Consider the following 19,852-nt stretch of genomic DNA (forward strand, 5'->3'; position numbering starts at 1 on the left):
TGTGTTTTTTTTTTTTTTTTTTTTTTTTTTTGAGACGGAGTCTCACTATCACCCAGGCTGGAGTACAGTGGCCGGCTCTCAGCTCACTGCAAGCTCCGCCTCCCAGGTTCACGCCATTCTCCTGCCTCAGCCTCCCAAGTAGCTGGGACTACAGGCGCCCGCCACCTCGCCCGGCTAGTTTTTGTATTTTTTAGTAGAGACGGGGTTTCATCGTGTTAGCCAGGATGGTCTCGATCTCCTGACCTACCACCCGTCTCGGCCTCCCAAAGTGCTGGGATTACAGGCTTGAGCCACCGTGCCCGGCCTATAGCAGGTTTTTAATATATTAAAAAATGAATTTCAAAAAGATTCTAGATAAAGATGGCATTAAAGTAAAAATGGCTGCTTCTATCTAGTAGGAACAAATATTTCCTTGAAATATAAATATAAATTTTGAGGTAGAATAGACATTATTACACAGAATCTCTATTTCCACAATGAGGAATCTAGTAGCCTGGTGTAACATACCTCCATCAGAATTAGCAAACCTATTGATTCAGTCTCTTGGGATGAAATCCAGGAATTTATATTTTATCAAATTAGCCTAAGGATTTTTACTTTTCTAAAGTTTTAGAATATCTGTAAAGTTCTTTAGTATCTTACTTCATTGTTATAGTCCACTATTTTGCAAAACAGTATTAGCTCTTTAAACATTTAGATTGCTATTAAGTGAGTTTCTACATATTAACAGGAAACTATTTCCTGACACATAATGATCCATTAAATATATTCTTTTATTTATTAAGTACTGTTATTATTGTGCTTCTTTCTTACTCTATTCAAGGTTCTGAGCTAATGCAGATGACTACAAACATAGCAGTATTAAGACCCTCTTGGTTTGAAATGAAAAGAAACCAATTCCTGCTAGCCTAACCAAAAAAAAAAAAAATGTTTTTAAAGAATATAGGGGCTGGGCACAATGATTCATGCCTATAATCAGGCAGGCGGATCATCTGGGGTCAAGAGTTCGAGATCAGCCTGACCAACATGGAGAAACCCTGTCTCTACTAAAAATACAAAAACTTCGCCAGGCGTGCTGGCACATGCGTGTAATCCCAGCTACTAGGGGAGCTGAGGCAGGAGAATCGCTTGAACCTGGGAGGTGGAGGTTGTGGTAAGCCGAGATCGCACCATTGTACTCCAGCCTGGGCAACAAGAGTGAAACTTAATTAAAAAAAAAAAAAAAAGTATATATATATATATATACACACACACACATACACACACACACACACACACATATATGGATTTATTATAGAATTCAAGTGTATGAATTTCAGCAGACAATTAGGAATATATGAAAAACACAAATAACCAAGCAGCCCAAAATTCCTGTATGCATCTTATTTCATTTCATATAATTGCTTCTCATATGTCTCTCACTCTCTGGTCACTCATTTCCTTTGCTTATCCAAAACAAGTGGGAAGCCAAGCTACTAGGCTAGCTATCTACAGACAGTTCAGTATCTCTATGGGATCCAACTCCCAGTTCCTAAAAGTCAGATTCTGATTATTCAGCCAAGATCAATGGTGCTGCACTTTGATCCAGTCAGAAAGACCAAAGGTTGGGTCATGTTGTCTTCAGTTGCTGGCCACTATTAAATAGCATGTTCATGTAAGAGCTTAAAAGGGGAGATTATGGTATGTGAACATGAGAAGACAAATGACTTTACCCTATAGCATGTCTACATTTTGAGTTCTAAAGAAAAAGGTGGAGAGAGAGAGCGAGCAGATTTTCATTAAAGTTTCTACAATATAGCTGTTCAAGATAGAACCTGGAGTAATTACTACATGACAAAGGAATAAGAACCAACAGTGGCTTTGGAGCCTGACTGATCTTGTTTAGAGTCTAGAGAACAACCAATTGTGGAGACTTGGAGTCATTAAGGGCACAGACCTTGGAGTAAACCGATATTGTTTAAGTGTGATACTTAACACTAACTGTGTAATCTCTACAAATTTGCATAGCTTTCCTGAAAATCCGTCAATTCATCTTTGAAACTTGGGATATAATACCTATATAAAAGGTACAATAATCAAGAAATTACATGTAAAGAACTTAATAGAGTAATTGCTTAGTAAAATATAGCTATTATTAATATTAATACTAACATTATATTCCAGAGTGAATATAACCTGCATAACACTTTTAAATTTACTGACCATATTTATCTATTTTTTTTTATGATAGCTTCGCACCAGATTCTTGAGAAAAATAAATCGTGCTATTATAAACCCTATTTTAACAGATGAGGAAACTAGGTCAAAAAAGCAAAATAACTTATTCACATAGATCAACTAAAAAATGAAAAGTCTATATTATTTCCGTGTCTCAGTGACAGAACATTGATAAGAACATCTCAATCGTCACAGAATTGTCTTAATGTCATGGCATGAATATGAATATTAACTAGTATAAATGCCCTGAAAATATTCCAGTTAATTCAGAATCCTTTTATCATGCTGATACCCTAAGAAGGAGCAATACATCTCACTTAGGTTGAAAAATGGAAAGAATAAAGCACCCCCTGGAACTTTTGCCTGGCTATACTCAAGTTCCTGAGTGTATTTCCCAAGTCCCTAAGGGAAACTGCAGTAGATTTTGATGCAGAACTACAGTGTACCAAGGGCTTTAACATGAGAAACACAATACCTAGCTTTGTTATATTACATGAATACAGAACTGATCGAAGGAATTGCAATCAACATTTTCCCCAAATATCTTTAAATCTAACCAAACTGATAAGTGAGATGAGTCTCAGTTTAATTCCCCTTGATGAAGCTAGACAGTTACAATCCTTTGTACTGTGTTGGTCATATTTTGTGCTCAAAAACTTTTCTTAGTCAGTATGATACACTTTTATTGACTTTTATTATTCTTCTTTGCCTTTAGCTAACTATCTCGTCAAAGATCTAATTGCAGAAATTCTGCATTTTTGTACAAATGACCAGTTACTGCCCAAAGATCATATTCTAAATGTATGTGGCTCTGAAGAATTTTTACAAAAGTAAGTATTTTATACAATTTTGATTATGTTATAATCTGTAAATATTAAGTTACCACTTGTTTTTGGTTTTGTTTTAAACAGACGTTACGCAGACATTATAGTCTTATAATCAGCATAATTACATCAATTTTACCCCCTTTGCAGTGAATTTGAAATTTTCTAAATCATATTAACAGTCTTATTCTTGACTTTATTTTATTTTATGACTATTTATGAAAACAAATACTTAAATGACCTATGACTAGGGTGACCAACCATTCCAGGTTGCTTAGGATTGAGGTAGCTCTCAGGATGTGGGAATTTCAGCTTTGAAACCAGTAAAGTCCCAAACTAGGACAAGTTGCTCCTCCTACCTGTAATAAAGCTTATTAGAACTGATCACAACTAAGTAAATAAATTCTTTGGTGATGTTTGTTGATTAAATACTGATTTTTTAAAATCACAGGGGCCTTAAGTATAAGCATTATAACTTACTTTTTATAGAAGAGTTAGTTCTAAAACACCATTTCTTTGTTGAGGCAGCTCATTAAAAACAATTGGAAAAGTCTGTTCTCATGTATGTCAACTTCAAATACTTATTTGATAAAAAACATCATCTTTTAGTTTACCAAAATAACTATTTGCCTGAAATTCCTACAGACCAGCCTTGAGCAGATAATACAGCTTTAAGAAAACAAATATTTCTCTGCTGGTATTGTATAGTTATTCTAAACAGTAAGGTATTAAACACTAAAATGTTTAATACAGTAGATTCCTATTTATATATCCCCTTTGCATCTCTACAAATATCTAAAGATTGAAAACCATCTCATGGAAGTAAAAACGTATTTCTTTTGAAATTCTCATCGTCATTGTCATTGTTCTATCATGAATGTGCTTGAAATTATCTTTTGGGAAGTTTGATAAATTTGATGACATTCTTATTAGTAAATCCAGTTGTTTATTGTGCAATGTTAACAGTGAATGTCTTTTAAGACTAATGATTTTCTTTATTGTGGGAAAAATAATATTTTATTATTTTAATAACAAAATATATTAAAATATTTCAATAACATTTTTATAATTATTTTATAATAATGATACATTAAAAATAATAAATATTTATATGAAATTACATATATTTTGTTGCACTAATTTCACAGATATTCCCTTTTCCTTTTTTATTTGAACTTATTAACACACTTAGTCACTGGTCTGCCACCTTCTCCCAACATACGATTTTGACAGTAAATCCAATGAGCACAGGAAAGTATTTTAGTAAATTTAACCTTATATTGATTACTCATTAAAACTCATCTTTTGAATGTGCAGTTTTCCACATGTACATCTGGACTTTTCTTGGTGCCAAAACGTTAGATCCAAAGAGCAAAACATTGTCAAATATTTGCATTAAGTTTTAGCAGTAGGAAATATCATCCAGAAAGCAATTGTATTAAAGAGATAGAAATTTGGAAAAGTATAATGTGGAGAAAATGTACACACCTTGATTTAATCACTGTTTTAAATAGGTAAATTATTCATAAATAGATGGCTCAATATTTAACTGATAAATGTACATTTTAATGTTTTCATAGTCATTTAATCATATTAAAATTTCTTTAATTGGGTTTTATTAAGATAGAAAAATTATCAAATGTTAATGTATGTTAAATATAGTCATTTATTCCCTAATGGACATTGAAACATTTGTGTATATCAAGGATTTGCATATTATTGAAGAGTAATAGCCTACTTGTATTGATAGAACTTAATGTGCAGAATATTTATTACTGTTTTTTCTAGTATATAAAGGAATATATATTAATCATTCAAATACTACTTTTAGTGTATTCCTATATAATTTGTCTAAAATATGTGTCCTTAAAGACTTGGAAATCTGTTCATAAAGTTCTTTATACAGAGAACACAGGTAGCATGTAATAAGTTAACAGTGCAATAAGTAAAAATTTAGACTCTAAAACTTACAGAATTATACTTCTTTTGGAGTATTCGGCTGGGGAAAGTGCTAATTTTCTGATAATACTTCAAAATAATGGTCAAATAAATCATGAAACATATGACTACACACATAGCAGTGTTATATCGGTGTATTAGTTAAGACCCTATATTTCTCAGGGTTAGTCAGGTAATACATTAAAATCCTGAAAAGGGGGAAATGTAAATAAATATGACTATGAACCCATATAATGCATATAGAAGTTTCACAATTATTCTGATATTAACACAGTGTTCTCAAACTTTAAAGTGTCACCTGAGGATCTTGTTAGCAAAAGAATTCTGATTTCAGTTGGTTTGGGTGAGGCCTGAGGCTCTTCATTTCTAACAAGCATCTGCTGATATCTATGCTGCTGGTCTACAGTCCACATTTCAAGTACTGACATATTAGAAGTCAAGAATAATGACTTAAGAACTTAGACTCTCCAAAAATTATCCTCTTTTCCAGAACAGTACATGGTATAAAAACTAGATCTAATCAACAAATTAATAAAGATGGTTATACCTTATAACATTGAAAAATTAAGAAAGATAATTTTCCTAGCAAATCAAAATTTCCTTTTTCATTTATCAATGATCACCAGTATGCTTCTGCCTCTTCTGCTCCCCCAATGACCCTTTCTCACACTCTCATGCCAGTCAGTCCAACCTCCTCAACCTCAGTTTTCCTTATCTACACATACTTTTCCTGACACTTCTATGCCTACTCTGTCTCATGTCCCTGTTCTTGAAACTTCCATACAATGCTTATTATGCCACAACAAACAAACAAGTAGATTAGAGGCATGGGCTTATCCGGTTGTACTGGAACCTCCTAATGCTCAAGGGGTACAAGTGCTTCGATATGCGCCACTCAGTCTTAGCTTTTTAAAAGAATTCAAGGATGCTTGTACTCAGTATGGTCCTATTTCTCCATATGTTAAGATGGTATTATAGACTCTTTGTACTGAGGTCATTTTGCTTCCTTTAGACTGGGACCTTTTGGCAAAAGCTGTTCTAACTCCATCTCAGCATTTACAGTTCCATACCTGGGGGTCAGAGGAGGCCCGTCTGCAGGTTCAGCTAAATCAGGCTGATGGCATTCTAATTACTCAGGCTCAGCTCACACACTCTGATAATTACTCTGATACTCCTGCCCAATTAGGTTTTGGTGCTCTTGCCACGGAACAAGTAACAAAGGTGTGTATGAGAGCTTGGGATAAATTAGGCACCCCAGGTCAAGCTCCTGTGTCTTTTACTACTGTTAAACAGGGTCATAATGAATTGTGTCCTGATTTTGTGGCTAAATTACAAGATGCTGTTCAAAAATCTGTCTCTGATGAGCGTGCTCAGGGTATTCTCCTTCATACGTTAACTTTTGAGAATGCGAACCATGAGTGTAAAACAGCCATGTGTTCCATCCAACGACAAAATGTACCTGATCATGAGGTGTTGCCTGCATATATTAAAGCTTGTGAAGGCACTGGATCGGAGACCCACAAAGCAATTATGTGGCACGGGCCATGAAGGACGGCAATCAGACTGACTCGACTGATTCTTTTCTTGGAGCCTCCTTTAATTGCAGTCAACTTGGTCATACTCAAAAAAATTGCACTGTTAAAAACTTAAAAGCGGACAAGCCGGCTCAAAAACACAGCCAAATGCTCCTGTTACTGTTTGCCCGCGTTGTCATAAAGGTAAACTTTGGGCAAGTACTTGCTGCTGTAAGTATGATATAGATGGAAATCCCTTGCCACAGAGCCAAGGAAACAGGAAACGGGGCCAGTTCCAGGCCCCAGTATCAAATGGGACACCTCAGACTCAGACCAATGTTGAGTTTCTGCTTCAAGCTGCCCCAACGCAGCCCCCAGCACAAACAAATTTACCTACAGCCAACACAGACAGGTCCCAGCCTCTTCTTCTATCTCAGTACAATGCTTGTCCACCTCCACAGTGGGGGCTGGGGCGGTCCATCTCTGTAGTACCATTCCTCTAAATTTTCTGCCTAATTCTTTGCCTTTAAATATAACTATACTATTTTTGCAACTTATTTAACATTTATTTTAATTTAGTATCATAACACCTTTTCTCTCGTTTAAAATATCCCATGGCTCACTCATTCTTATTCTCCCTGTCATTTTCTCTCTCTCTCTCTCTCACTTTCTTACTCTCACTCTCCCTGTCTGATTTTAAATAATACACTATATAATGAACACAGAGCAAATTAAAGAATCAGAACAGAAACTATCAATTTTGTCATAGGTTCATGGAAGCTTAATACAAAATTGTTAGCAGTATGAGAAATAATAGAAAAAAAGAAATCATCTGTTTCATTAAAAAAATATTAAAAATTTTAATCGTGTTCCTGTTCTTCAACTCCCGATTTCATTACCATGGAGAAAGGAGTCCATACTCTTATGCAATAGCTTGATCCCAGTCAGTTTTTCCAGTGAGCTCAAGGATGAGAACTGTATCTTTTCTTTCCCATTGAATGTAGCACAAATATGAGGTCCTAGAAAATGAAACTACTGTTTCCTAGACTGTCCCTGCATCTCTCTTTTTTACAGAGAGTAACAATTGCACCTTCACCTATACTTGTAACCATCTCACATGACTTTTTTCTTCATAAATACATTGATAATATATGAAGTATAATGCTTCTTCATAATTTATCTCTTATTATTCTCTAGCCAAATATTTACTAGGAGTGCAGGTATTTCTGTTTCTCCATCCTAACCAAAAAACCACTCCTGTGATTTTCTTTTTTCTCTACAGCTGTGGTATCTTTTTATGACTTATTTTCTTATTGATACACTGTAAATATTCATGAGGTACATGTGATATTTGAATATCTACATAGAATGTATAATGATCAAGTCAAGATATTTAGAATAGCCACCACCTCGAACATTGATCATTTCTTTGTAGAAGGGGGTCACTCATATGTGGGAACTAAAAATGGTTGTCTCATGGAGTTAGAGTGTAGAATTATAGTTACGAGGCTGGGAAGGGTGTGGGATGGGGAGAGGATGAAGAGAGGAGGGTTTATACATGTAAACATATAGTTAGATAGAATGAATCGGTTCCAGTATTTGGGAGCTCAGTAGTTTGACTACAGTTAACAACAATTATTGTATATTCAAAAAAGCTAGAAGAGAAGATTTTGGCTTGTTTTACTTAACATAATGGCCTCTAGTTCCATCCACGTTGCTGCAATGGACAGCTTTCTTTTTTAAATAATTGAAGAGTATTCCATTGTGTATATATACCACATTTTCTTTATTGATTCATTCATTGATGAATACTTAGGTTGATTCCATATCTTGGCTAATGTGAATCGTATTTCAATAAACATGGAGGTGCAGGTATCCCTTTGGTATACTAATTTCCTTTCTTTTGGATAAATACCCATTAGTAGGATTCCTGAACTGCATGGTAGTTTATTTTAGTCTTTTGCAAAGCCTCCATCCTGTTCTCCATAGTGGTTGTAGTAATTGACATTCCCACCAACAGTGTATAAGAGCTCCCTGTTCTCTACATCCTCGCCAGCGTTGATTAGAATGACCTTCCTATCTACTTGAGAGTCTTGTTTTTCTCTCCGGGACTAGTAGAGACGACGCATTCCTTTTATTAGAGTACAAAAATAGTTTTACAAAATTAAATTCTTTTAATTAAAATTCTAAAATAATCCTTTTCAAAAAACTTCAATTTTTTTAAAAAAAGTTCTAACTAATCTCATGACAATTTATATTAATTTGTTCTTTTCTTTGAGATGGAGTCTTCACTCTGTCACCCAGGCTGGAGTGCAGTGGCACAATCTCGTCTCACTGAAACCTCTGCCTCCTGGGTTCAAGCAATTCTCCTGCCTCAGCCTTCTGAGTAGCTGGGACAACATGTGCATGCCATCATGCCTGGCTAATTTTTGTATTTTTGGTAGAGATGACGTTTCACTATGTTGGCCAGGCTGTTCTCAAATGCCTGACCTCTATTGATCCACCCGCCTCGGCCTCCCAAAGTGCTGGGATTGCGGGAGTGAGCTACCGCGCCCGACCCAAGTTATATTAATTTGTTCATTAAGCATTTGATTATAAATTGAAATTGTCTTGTACTCAGAGTAAAAATAAAACTATTAATTACCAGTGAGAAAAAGACTAAGTCATAATACATACAGTTTGAAGTAACAGATTACACTCATTAGCAGTAAAACTGCATTGTATATATTGCTGGGGAAGAAGAGTCTTTTTTCTTCTCAGTGAAATTAACGATTTCACTTAGCAAACTTGAACGAATTGATTACTTCCAGCAAATTTGTTACAGCCTAAGACTTCAAATATTAAAATTCATTCCAACTTTTAAGACTTACTTTGAGCAAAGAAAGAGATAAAGTGCATTTCTCTTTTACATAACTCTACTCCTCCACTTATAAAATCACAGAACCTTGTGGGAGGATAGAAAGGAACATATCATAACTTTGAGCTATCTCACACACAGTAAAAAAGTGTGTTCTGTTAATAAATCATTCCATAAGAGTTTCTTGAATGACTTTAATTTCTTTTTTAATCTCCTTCATAGTGCTTTACCTAATATTCTATAATTAACTTTGGTTTATCTCTGCAGTAAATAGCTAACGACCACAAAAATAACACACCATACAACTTGCATTTGGTTTTAATTCAATAACTCTGTGCTAGAACAAATGTCCTCATATGTAGATATATACCTTCACTTGAGAGTGAAATCCCAAAGAAAGACCTTGTGCTAAATAAAGTTTATTATTATTAAAAGCTACTTGTAAAAATGATAGCATATTTCAGCCCCAAGTTTTTTAAAAAGCTGAATTGCACAAGCATCATCAACTAATAAACTTGGTCAAAGGAATCTCAAAGCTGTTGCATGAGTGTTCCAAGAAGATATGGCAAATTACATGTGAATGTAGGTACATAATTTAATATTATTGTACACTTGATCTTAGCCAAAAGGCCGAGAAGCGATAATATTATTGTAGATATATAATATCAAAATGTAGCTGTCACATTATTTTTGTTACCCAAAAGCACTGTCTGATTTTAGAAGCTAAGAATTATTAAATCTTCCCAATTTTGAATTAATAAAAGTTTAAATGATCCAATTCTCTGTTTTTCTTAAATAAAATAAAGTGATTAAAGAACTTTTGAATTACATATTACTTCAAATTAGCTGAAATCACATTAATAAGACAAAACATTGCTCATGTATTGTTTTTTATTTGTAAAGTCTGTAGTAGGATGTTTCTCCGCTGGAGATTTTGTGGGCAAAAACAATAATAAAACCTTAGGATAGAATGAAATCTGCATATTTGATCTCCTGGCATAATGACTATATCATAAATTTCGCTACCATACCCCCCACAAAAAGAGCTCCTTGGGGCTTAGTGTATGTTTTTTTGTGAAAGATACAAAGTGACAGTTTCACCACTGTTACTTTTTTTTACTGACTTTCTTAGTAACTCATTTATATAGTTATGTTACTACTTGTCTTTTGTGACTGCTGTAACTTAGTAGGGAGAGCATTGCAAACTTGAGAGTTGTTGTAAAACTTTTTTCCAGATTAAAAAATATAACTTGGTGGCTGGGCCGGGTAAATGGCGGGTTCAGGAGAGAGCGGGACTTCGGGCAGCGGAGGCAGCACCAAGGAAGCCTTTATGACCTACAGTGAGGTGAAACAAATAGAGAAGAGAGACTCGGTTCTAACATCGAAAAATCGGATTGAAAGACTGACCCATCCTGGTTCCTCTTACTTCAATTTGAACCCATTTGAGGTTCTTCAGATAGATCCTGAAGTTACAGATGAGGAAATAAAAAAGAGGTTTCGGCAGTTATCCATCTTGGTGCATCCCGACAAAAATCAAGACGATGCTGACAGAGCACAAAAGGCTTTTGAAGCTGTGAACAAAGCTCACAAGTTGCTACTGCATCAGGAGCAAAAGAAGAGGGCCCTGGATGTAATTCAGGCAGGAAAAGAATACGTGGAACACACTGAAAGAGCGAAAAAAACAATTAAGAAGGAAGGAAAACCTACAATTGTAGAGGAAGATGATCCTGAACTGTTCAAACAAGCTGTATATAAACAGACAATGAAACTCTTTGCTGAGCTGGAAATTAAAAGGAAAGAGAGAGAAGCCAAAGAGATGCATGAAAGGAAACGACACAGGGAAGAAGAGATTGAAGCTCAAGAAAAAGCCAAACGGGAAAGAGAGTGGCAGAAAAACTTTGAGGAAAGTCGAGATGGTCGTGTGGACAGCTGGCGAAACTTCCATGCCAATACAAAGGAGAAGAAAGAGAAGAAAAATCGGACCTTCCCGAGACCGCCAAAAGTAAAAATGGAGCAGCCTGAGTGACCACCTGGGGTCACAGGCACAGAACCTTCCCCCTGCTATCTCCCTTCCTGCTTCGAAGGACTCATTCTTTCCTCCCACTTCCACCCCAACATAGAGTACAATTTGCTTTTTAGTCCATTTTGTTTTCAATACAATTTAATATTGATCAGAGTAATTCTTTTGTACATTGAAATGAGGGGCTTGGTTTAAAAAAAGACCTTCCCCTGTCCCTGCCCCTAGAACAACCAGGATTAGAAGGTGCCACCATTGGTGCTGCCTTCTCTTCCCACAGCCTGTAACTCAGTGTTTTGTACTTCATTGAATTGTGATGGTTAGAAACTTCGTGGATAGTTTGTGGAAATCATCTGATTAAACATATTGCTTAAAATGATGTTGCTGTGACTTCAGAGACAAGCCTGGAAGGGGCACCTTAGGAAGCCCCTTCACTTCAGTTGCTCGCTTCTGGGTGTGCTCCCTTCGAAGGCCCAGATGAGACAGGGAACACTTGTGGGCACACGGAGCCGCATCTGATGCCCTGATGCCCTATGGTGTTTGGCATGTGCCCTCATCTACTGACCAATCATCGTGGCATGAAGCCCATGCCACCCAAACCTTTCACTTTCCAAAGAGCTAGCCGTCCTCCACCCAGTACCATGTCCTAGCCTGTCTGCATTTGTTAGTGGTAATATTCCTTATGTATAATAAATTTTTATACCCCCCCAAAAATAATAAATTCTTTGCAGAATGTTCAATTTTTTGAATTTTAAGAAATGTGTATATACTATATGTATGAAGAAAAATAACCATATTTGAGTGAGGAGGCGTGAGGGATAGTTGCCTTTTCATAGACTTGCGGGAAGTCTTAAGAAAAATAGTGCATTTGAGTGTAAAGTTTCAGATCTCCTTGGTCCAAATCCCTCTTGAGTATTAGCTGCTGGTATCAATTTATGTCCCATACAGGACTTTTGTTCAAAAGCTTGACTCTTCTCTACTAACCACCTCATGCCTAAAAGCCCTAGTTTTAGGACTGAACCTATTCTTGTCTCTCCAAGTCATAAAGTTTGATTTTTCCTATTCATAGCTCTCCCGAAGGCAAAATAACAATAAACTCAGGAGCTCTGGTTTAGTGAAACAACATATTGATCTTTGTCTATGCTGAGTCAGCTCCAAATACCACTTTGAGCACAAAATACATGGCTATTTTATTAGTTGCAAAGACCAGTTTACTCAAATTAAGGATATGGCAGATTTAACAATGTAGAAATTTTCAAGGGACACATACCAAATGTGTGTACATGTGCCAAATGTATGCACATACACATAGCTATCTGAAAAATACGCTGAGTAGTACTATAGTACTAATATTATTTTAATATTTTGTTATATTCACCTTACATTCCTGACTTAATTACCCCAAAGATTTTAAGTCCAGCTTAGTTACTGAGTTTTCTTAAATACCTTCAGAAGCTGTCAGCAATCCTTGTTTTCAATATTTACAAAATCAAATCGAAATAGTTTATTTTCTATACATGAGTTTAATATTTCACAATACACCTCTGTGACTACTTCTTGCATGTAAGAATAAAGAACATCTTAGCTTAATTCAAATTATATAAAATAAGGGTAAGTATTTATTCCAACAAAAGAGCATCGCTTTCAAATGTGGGTTTACAAGGAGCGGCTAGGGCAATGAGAATCAATATTCATAGTTTGAATGTTATTTAGGATGCTTTCTTGCTCATAAGACAAATTTGAGTACTTACTATTTTTTGGTGTTAAGATCATTAATCTCTCTTTACATAAACATATTTCCTCAGAAATACTCTAAAATAACATGAGCTATTTAGGAATAGGAAATAAGGGTAATTATGTGCAAGAATTCAGCCTCTCAGTGTTCATTTTAAATGACAAGTATACTCATAATAATTCCTAAGATAGTAACTAGCAGATAGATGGAATCAAATATGTGTAGAGAGAATAAATAATTAATATACAGAAAGTTTGATTTCCTAGAATATGGGAAGAAAAAGCCTAAACTTTTTATTGTATCATAGACATTCAGTTCGTTTAACAACTGAAGCTTCATAGATGATTATTAAATAAAACATAGGTAGTGTTCATATTTGGAATGTTACCAGATTGAGAAAAACACCTGGTGTGTACAACCTCAAATGAATAATTCCTGTGCTCATACTATAAGCATTGTAATTCCCAACGTGGCCTGTTCTTAGAGCGCAGCCCTTCTCTCCACATTACCCACCTTAGGGTCCATTCCTTTCATTTCTCTTTCTCTTGGTATGGTAACTTTTCTTCTTATCTTTTCTGATATCTAGAATTCTCCAACAAAAATTCATTTTTTATTTCACTTATTAAATTCCCACCCTTCTTTCTATCCTTCTTTGCTTTTTCTCTCTTTTCTTTTTCATTTTCTCTAGATAGCACCATTCAACAAAATTATCATATAGGCCACTTAAGAGTTTTAAATTTTCTACTAGACACAATGAAAAAATATACAAAGAAACAGGTGGAAATAAATTTTAATAGTATAGTTTCTTTAACTCAATGTACCTCAAATATTATCATTTTAACGTGTAATCAAAATAAAATCATTGAGATGTTTCACATTATTTAATATGACAAGTCTTGAAAATCTAGTGTGTATTTTATGCTTATAGCATTTCTTAATTAAAAGTAGCCTCATTGCAAGTGATTAGTAGCTGCTTGTATTCACTAACCACTATACTAGACAGTATAGCTCTAGATCGTTAAACACAAACTGATCAAAATTGTGGTCTTGCCACATATAGTGGTAAAAGGAGTAGTTCACAGCTCTTAAAAAGTGTGATGGAAACTCTGTGTCCTTTAAACAACAGCAGAGATTTAATCTTAACTGATAATTCTAGTACAATATTATTTTATGAAAATAATTTGACCTAGAATTCTAGAACTAACAATAAGCCAGCATTCAAGGACAATGTAAAAATAGACATTTTCAGAAATAAAAACATTTTACTTCCATAAATTATCTCTCTAAAAATTATTTAAAGATGTACTTCAGCAAAATAAACAATGAAGCCCTATGGAATACAGATCAATGGTGAACATAATTACTTAAAAAGTTCTAAAATATAGTTTAAAAAAAATAAGAAAGATATTAGTAGAGTCTCCTTTATCTATCTCTGCTTGCTTCACTTGCTGGATGAACATTCTTTATGTCCTTTACAAAACAGAATGATGAAGGCCCATAATTCATTGTTTGTTCTAGAAGAGTAGCTATCAAACATTTTGGTCTCAGAATCCTTTGAGTACCCCAAAAAGAATTTTTGTGGACTTTGTCTATCATTATTTACCATGTTGGAAATTATAATTGAGAAATTTTTTAAGTACACATTTATTATTTGGATTAAAAATAATGATAAACTTATATGTAAATACACATAAAATATTTTTATTATAGATACTATATATTGCAAAACAAAAATAATTTGCGAGGAATGTAGCATTGTTATGTGTTTAGAAATCTTTTAAATGTCTGGTTTAATTAAGACCATTGACTGCTTTTCCCTTCAGTCTGTTGCACTATCATGATTGAGTGGAAGTATGTAAAGAAAATTGAATCTCATACAAATATGGATTTGTAGAAAAGATAAATATCTTAGTAGTCTTTTCAGATAATTGTGAACATCTTTCTTTATTACTACACCAAAATCAATAAGTAGTAATCTTTTAAAATTTAGTTACAGTGTGGAATATTTAAAAATATCAATAATTTTCACACTAGGCTACTTAGAGTCCATTGGTCTGTCTTGCCCTATTGATAAACCTCTTTTTACCCATGCAAGATTTGAAGCATCATGGATTGTCACTTTAGACAAATATGTTTGTTGGATTCTGCAGATCTTCCAAATGTTACCATATTTTATTATAAAATATCAAAAAGTACATTTTTTAATATTAGCATTTTTCTCACCAGAAAAGTCTTTATGTATTGGCAAGCCGGCAAGCTCATAGTAGAAAATACAAATTTTACAAAATTCTTAGTTCTGAAGTTGTTTTCCTTAAAGTGACAAGCTTAGCTTGTTCATTTTTGACTGCCAAACACCTGTCTGAATAACCCCGGTTTCTCTGTAATTCTCTCATGTAATAAAATTGTTGCATGAAAAAAGTTACTTATCTTGCCACTCAAGCAATTGCAAGAGGGCGTTTCCTGAGGACAACTTCTATATTATAGTATACAGAAATGCTTTAACTGTTTTTCCTGTATGTTTATATAGAAAATTAAAGACACATGTATTTAAGGATTTAGATTTAACAAAATTAAGATTTTTTACCATTTTATCTAGGATATTTTTAAGTGACACTGATTTTATTTCCTACAAGTGCATGTACACCCGGAAAGTGTCTCTTGTAGCTCCAGGGTTTTGTAGACAACACTTGGAGAACTACTTCTCTAGCATAATAGTTTACTATAAAGTATATTATGCCCATGCACTTTTGCTTCTGTAAGTTGAGTTGTAGGCCGGGCACGGTGGCTCAAGCCTGTAATCCCAGCACTTTGGGAGGCCGAGACGGGCGGATCACGAGGTCAGGAGATCGAAACCATCCTGGGTAACATGGTGAAACCCCGTCTCTACTAAAAATACAAAAAAAAAAAAACTAGCCGGGCGAGGTGGCAGGCGCCTGTAGTCCCAGCTACTTGGGAGGCTGAGGCAGGAGAATGGCGGGAACCCCGGAGGCAGAGCTTGCAGTGAGCCGAGATCGAGATCGCACCACTGCACTCCAGCCTGGGCGACAGAGTGATACTCTGTCCCAAACAAAAAAAAAAAAAAAAAAAAAAAAAAAAAAGAAAGAAAGTAGAATAGGCAATTAAAGATAATTATTTATAGATTTGTTTTATATCAGAAAGATGATACAAAATTGTTAAATTGTTATCAACTGACCCTTCATCCAATAGCAAAGACTTGATGCTAATATCAGAACTTTGGCTAGTGAGAGGCTATTTAGTTATGTTTAGTTTAAAAATAAACTATTTTTAAGATATGTGTCTTCTTTATAATTCCCAACTTTAACTTTTTAGATCAATAAATCTATTACTTTTTATATTTCATCAAGTAAGTGATAAAAGAATCTGGAACTAATATTTGAAGTGATCTCTACTTGAGCATTTGTAAGGTTCTAAGAGAGAACTGAATTGATGTCATATTAAGCTCTAAATTTTATTTCTGAGTATCTGTCACATAGTAATTAAATTGAGATTACAATAGAAAAGCTGTAAGATATGTTTCATTTTCTTTAAAAAAGGCAACCACCAGAAAGTAAAAATATGTTTATGAATCTCAAGCCTCTAAAGATAAATAGAGAAAGAAGAGACTCAAAAATGGCTCAAATAATTCCAACACATGAAGGGAAATAATTCTAAAAGAAAAAATATAGTTAATATAAACCTAAAGTAATATAGCAGAGGGCATTACTATGTCTTGGAGAGTTGAGACTTTTCTGATTAAAAGTCAAAGTCCCAAAAATGAATTAAAAGGAGTTTATAGACTAGAGACATGACTAAAATAAGATTCTCTCATTTATAACAGAAATATGTGTGTTGCCTATTTATTTCAGCCTACAAAGAAAGTGTAATAAGCTCTTGGTAATTATTTTTCCAGAAAAGGGGAAAGGGAAGAATTTTTCTTATCTCTTTTATTTTGTAGAGTTGAGTACAATTTGGATGTATCCCATGAGAATATATTCCTATAATTTGAAAAAAAATTATAGAAAAAAAAAACACTTTTACAACATCTGTTATTAACCCAAATCTAATAATTATGGTGCCAGACTCCATAATACACACACACATACAGACACACACACACACACGAGGACATACACAATGAAGCAAAGGTAAGGAAAGAGCTAAGACCTAGTTTTTGAAAGCAGTAAAACTGGCAGATGTAGCAAATAAAAATACAGGCTATCCAGTTGTATTTCAAAGTCATAGATATTTTTAGTATATGTTTCATGTATTATATTATGCATAGGTATATTAAAGGTATTAAAGGTATATATATACATATATATATATACACACACACATACACACACACACGTACACACACCTAAACAGTATTAAGGTATTATATCTATACATCTATCTGTATCTAAATATCTCTATATGTATATAGATAGAGAGACACACCTAGATATACCTATATGGTATAAAGGGGTGTGTGTATGTGTGTGTATGGGTATGAAAATATGCAAAGAAACAGGTGGAAATAAATTTTAATACTACAGCATATGTGTACATATATATACACACACACCTTTAGTATAAATATGTATCAAATACTACATGAAATATATACTAAAAACATTCATTGTTTCTCTGTAATTTGTATATACTAGATGTATTAGTAAGTGTTCTCTAGAGGGACAGAACTAATAGGACAGATGTATATATAAAGGAGAGTTTATTAAGGTGTATTGACTCACATTGTTACAAGGGGAGATCTCACAATAGGCCATCTGCAAGCTAAAGAGCAAGAAAGCTGGTCCGAGTCCCAAAACCTCAAAAGTAGGGAAGCTGACAATGCGGCCTTCAGTCTGTGGATGAAAATCCAAGAGTCTCAAAACTGAAGTACTTGAAATCTGACGTTTGAGAGCAGGAAGCATCCAGCATGGCAGAAAGATGTAGTCTGGGAGGCTAAACCAGTCTAGTCCTTCCACGTTCCTCTGCCTGCTTTTAACCTAGCCATTCTGGCAGTTGTTTAGATCCTGCCCATCCAGATTAAGGATGAGTCTGCCTTGACCAATCTACAGACTCAAATGTTAATCTCCTTTGGCAACACCCTCACAGACACACCCAGGAACAATACTTTGCATCCTTCAATCCAATCAAGTTGACACTCAATATTAACCATCACACTAGACATCCAGTATATCATCTGGCAATTCTAGGAAAAAGTACACGCAGGTGGATGAAATAAAGAAAGTCAGTTCAGGCCGGGCGCGGTGGCTCAAGCCTGTAATCCCAGCACTTTGGGAGGCCGAGACGGGCGGATCACGAGGTCAGGAGATCGAGACCATCCTGGCTAACACAGTGAAACCCCGTCTCTACTAAAAAATACAAAAAACGAGCCGGGCGAGGTGGCGGGTGCCTGTAGTCCCAGCTACTCGGGAGGCTGAGGCAGGAGAATGGCATAAACCCGGGAGGCAGGGCTTGAAGTGAGCTGAGATCCGGCCACTGCACTCCAGCCTAGGCGACAGAGCGAGACTCCGTCTCAAAAAAAAAAAAAGAAAGTCAGTTTTAAGTAAGCACGCAGTAGCCATGCATGAGGCTGAAGTCATTGCACTGGTGTCAGAGTGCAGAATCAAGACTTCAACATACAGAGAAAAGGAATCTTTGAAAGCACTACTCTTAAGTCACTTCCCATAGCAGGATCAGGAAAACAGAGCTCTTAGCATGGAGTTGAGTAGAGGGAGATGAAAGGACAGGAACTTCAGTACATATGATAGATTGTGAGGATGGCCCTTGAAGCAGACCTTTGGGAAGGAGGAAGGGGAAATCAGCAGTTCCAAGAACAAGTGAAGAAAAGCAGGGGTTATGCCTTTTGTCTAGATTGGTCATGTAAACAACGCAGGGAACAGTGTAAGAGCCCTATGGATATCCCAGGGACAAGAATCTAGGTTAGACTAACAGTTGGGATAGGAATAGGCATTGAACATATGTCATGAACACATTAACATTCACCATTTTGGCTAGTAGATAGGCAGCTACTAAGGTTTTTTAAGTATTAAAAACAACATGTTAAAATAGAAACATTTTAAAATAATTTACTATATAGTATAGTAAATTCTATATAATTATTCTACATAATTCTATATATTTTTGTTAATTCATTTTGCAGATTAATGGTCTATTTGTCTGGCATTGTTGGAAACAAGTTATCCCAAATATTTACTGAATTTTCCATATAAGTAAAATTAACATCTTAAGGACTACAAGTATCTCATATACTTTTTTTTTCTCCTGAAATCCTTCATATGTTAAGGTCCTTTGAACAATGTGCATTAACATAACTCATCCTTTTCTCAATGACTAAGAGTCACCAGAGGTATCAAAATTTAAAGCTGTAAAGGGACTTATATAGTAGAAGCCCTTCATTTCACAAAATAATCAAATTGTGTTTATAAGCAATATGTTGCAAAATAGTAATTCATTGTGCTCTTCAGTTAATTTGTGCTTGGTAAATATTTATAGGAAAAAAAGAAAGAGAAAGGAATGGAGACAAAGAAATATAATAATGCCAGTAGAAATCTCTGAAATAGGTATAATTTTTTTGTTTATTCTGCTTGTCAACCCTTTGATGTAGACATTACTATTCCAACTCTACAAGAGAAAATACTGAGTTTCAGATAGTTTTAGTTTAATTGGCCTTCCTAAGGTCATCGAGCTCGTAAATCTGTCTCTAAAGCTCGTGACATT

The 19,852-nt window shown here is 34.9% G+C and overlaps 1 protein-coding gene and 1 pseudogene across 4 annotated transcripts in view; both read left to right on the forward strand.

Annotated features, from left to right (window-relative positions):
- Positions 1-19,852, forward strand: part of PIK3C2G (phosphatidylinositol-4-phosphate 3-kinase catalytic subunit type 2 gamma) — a 384,573-nt gene that overhangs the window by 28,145 nt on the left and 336,576 nt on the right. For all 3 annotated transcript variants that reach the window (XM_023226228.2, XM_023226229.1, XM_023226230.1), the window contains one exon: positions 2,933-3,047. In XM_023226228.2, the coding sequence (XP_023081996.1) occupies positions 2,933-3,047 (115 nt within the window). The remainder of the gene's footprint in view (positions 1-2,932; positions 3,048-19,852) is intronic.
- Positions 10,630-11,397, forward strand: LOC111552135 (annotated as a pseudogene). Its single transcript, XR_002734557.2, has one exon. The product of XR_002734557.2 is annotated as a dnaJ homolog subfamily C member 8 pseudogene (transcript).

The sequence above is a fragment of the Piliocolobus tephrosceles genome, chromosome 10 (assembly GCF_002776525.5).
Source record: "Piliocolobus tephrosceles isolate RC106 chromosome 10, ASM277652v3, whole genome shotgun sequence".
NCBI classification, from domain to species: Eukaryota; Metazoa; Chordata; class Mammalia; order Primates; family Cercopithecidae; genus Piliocolobus; species Piliocolobus tephrosceles.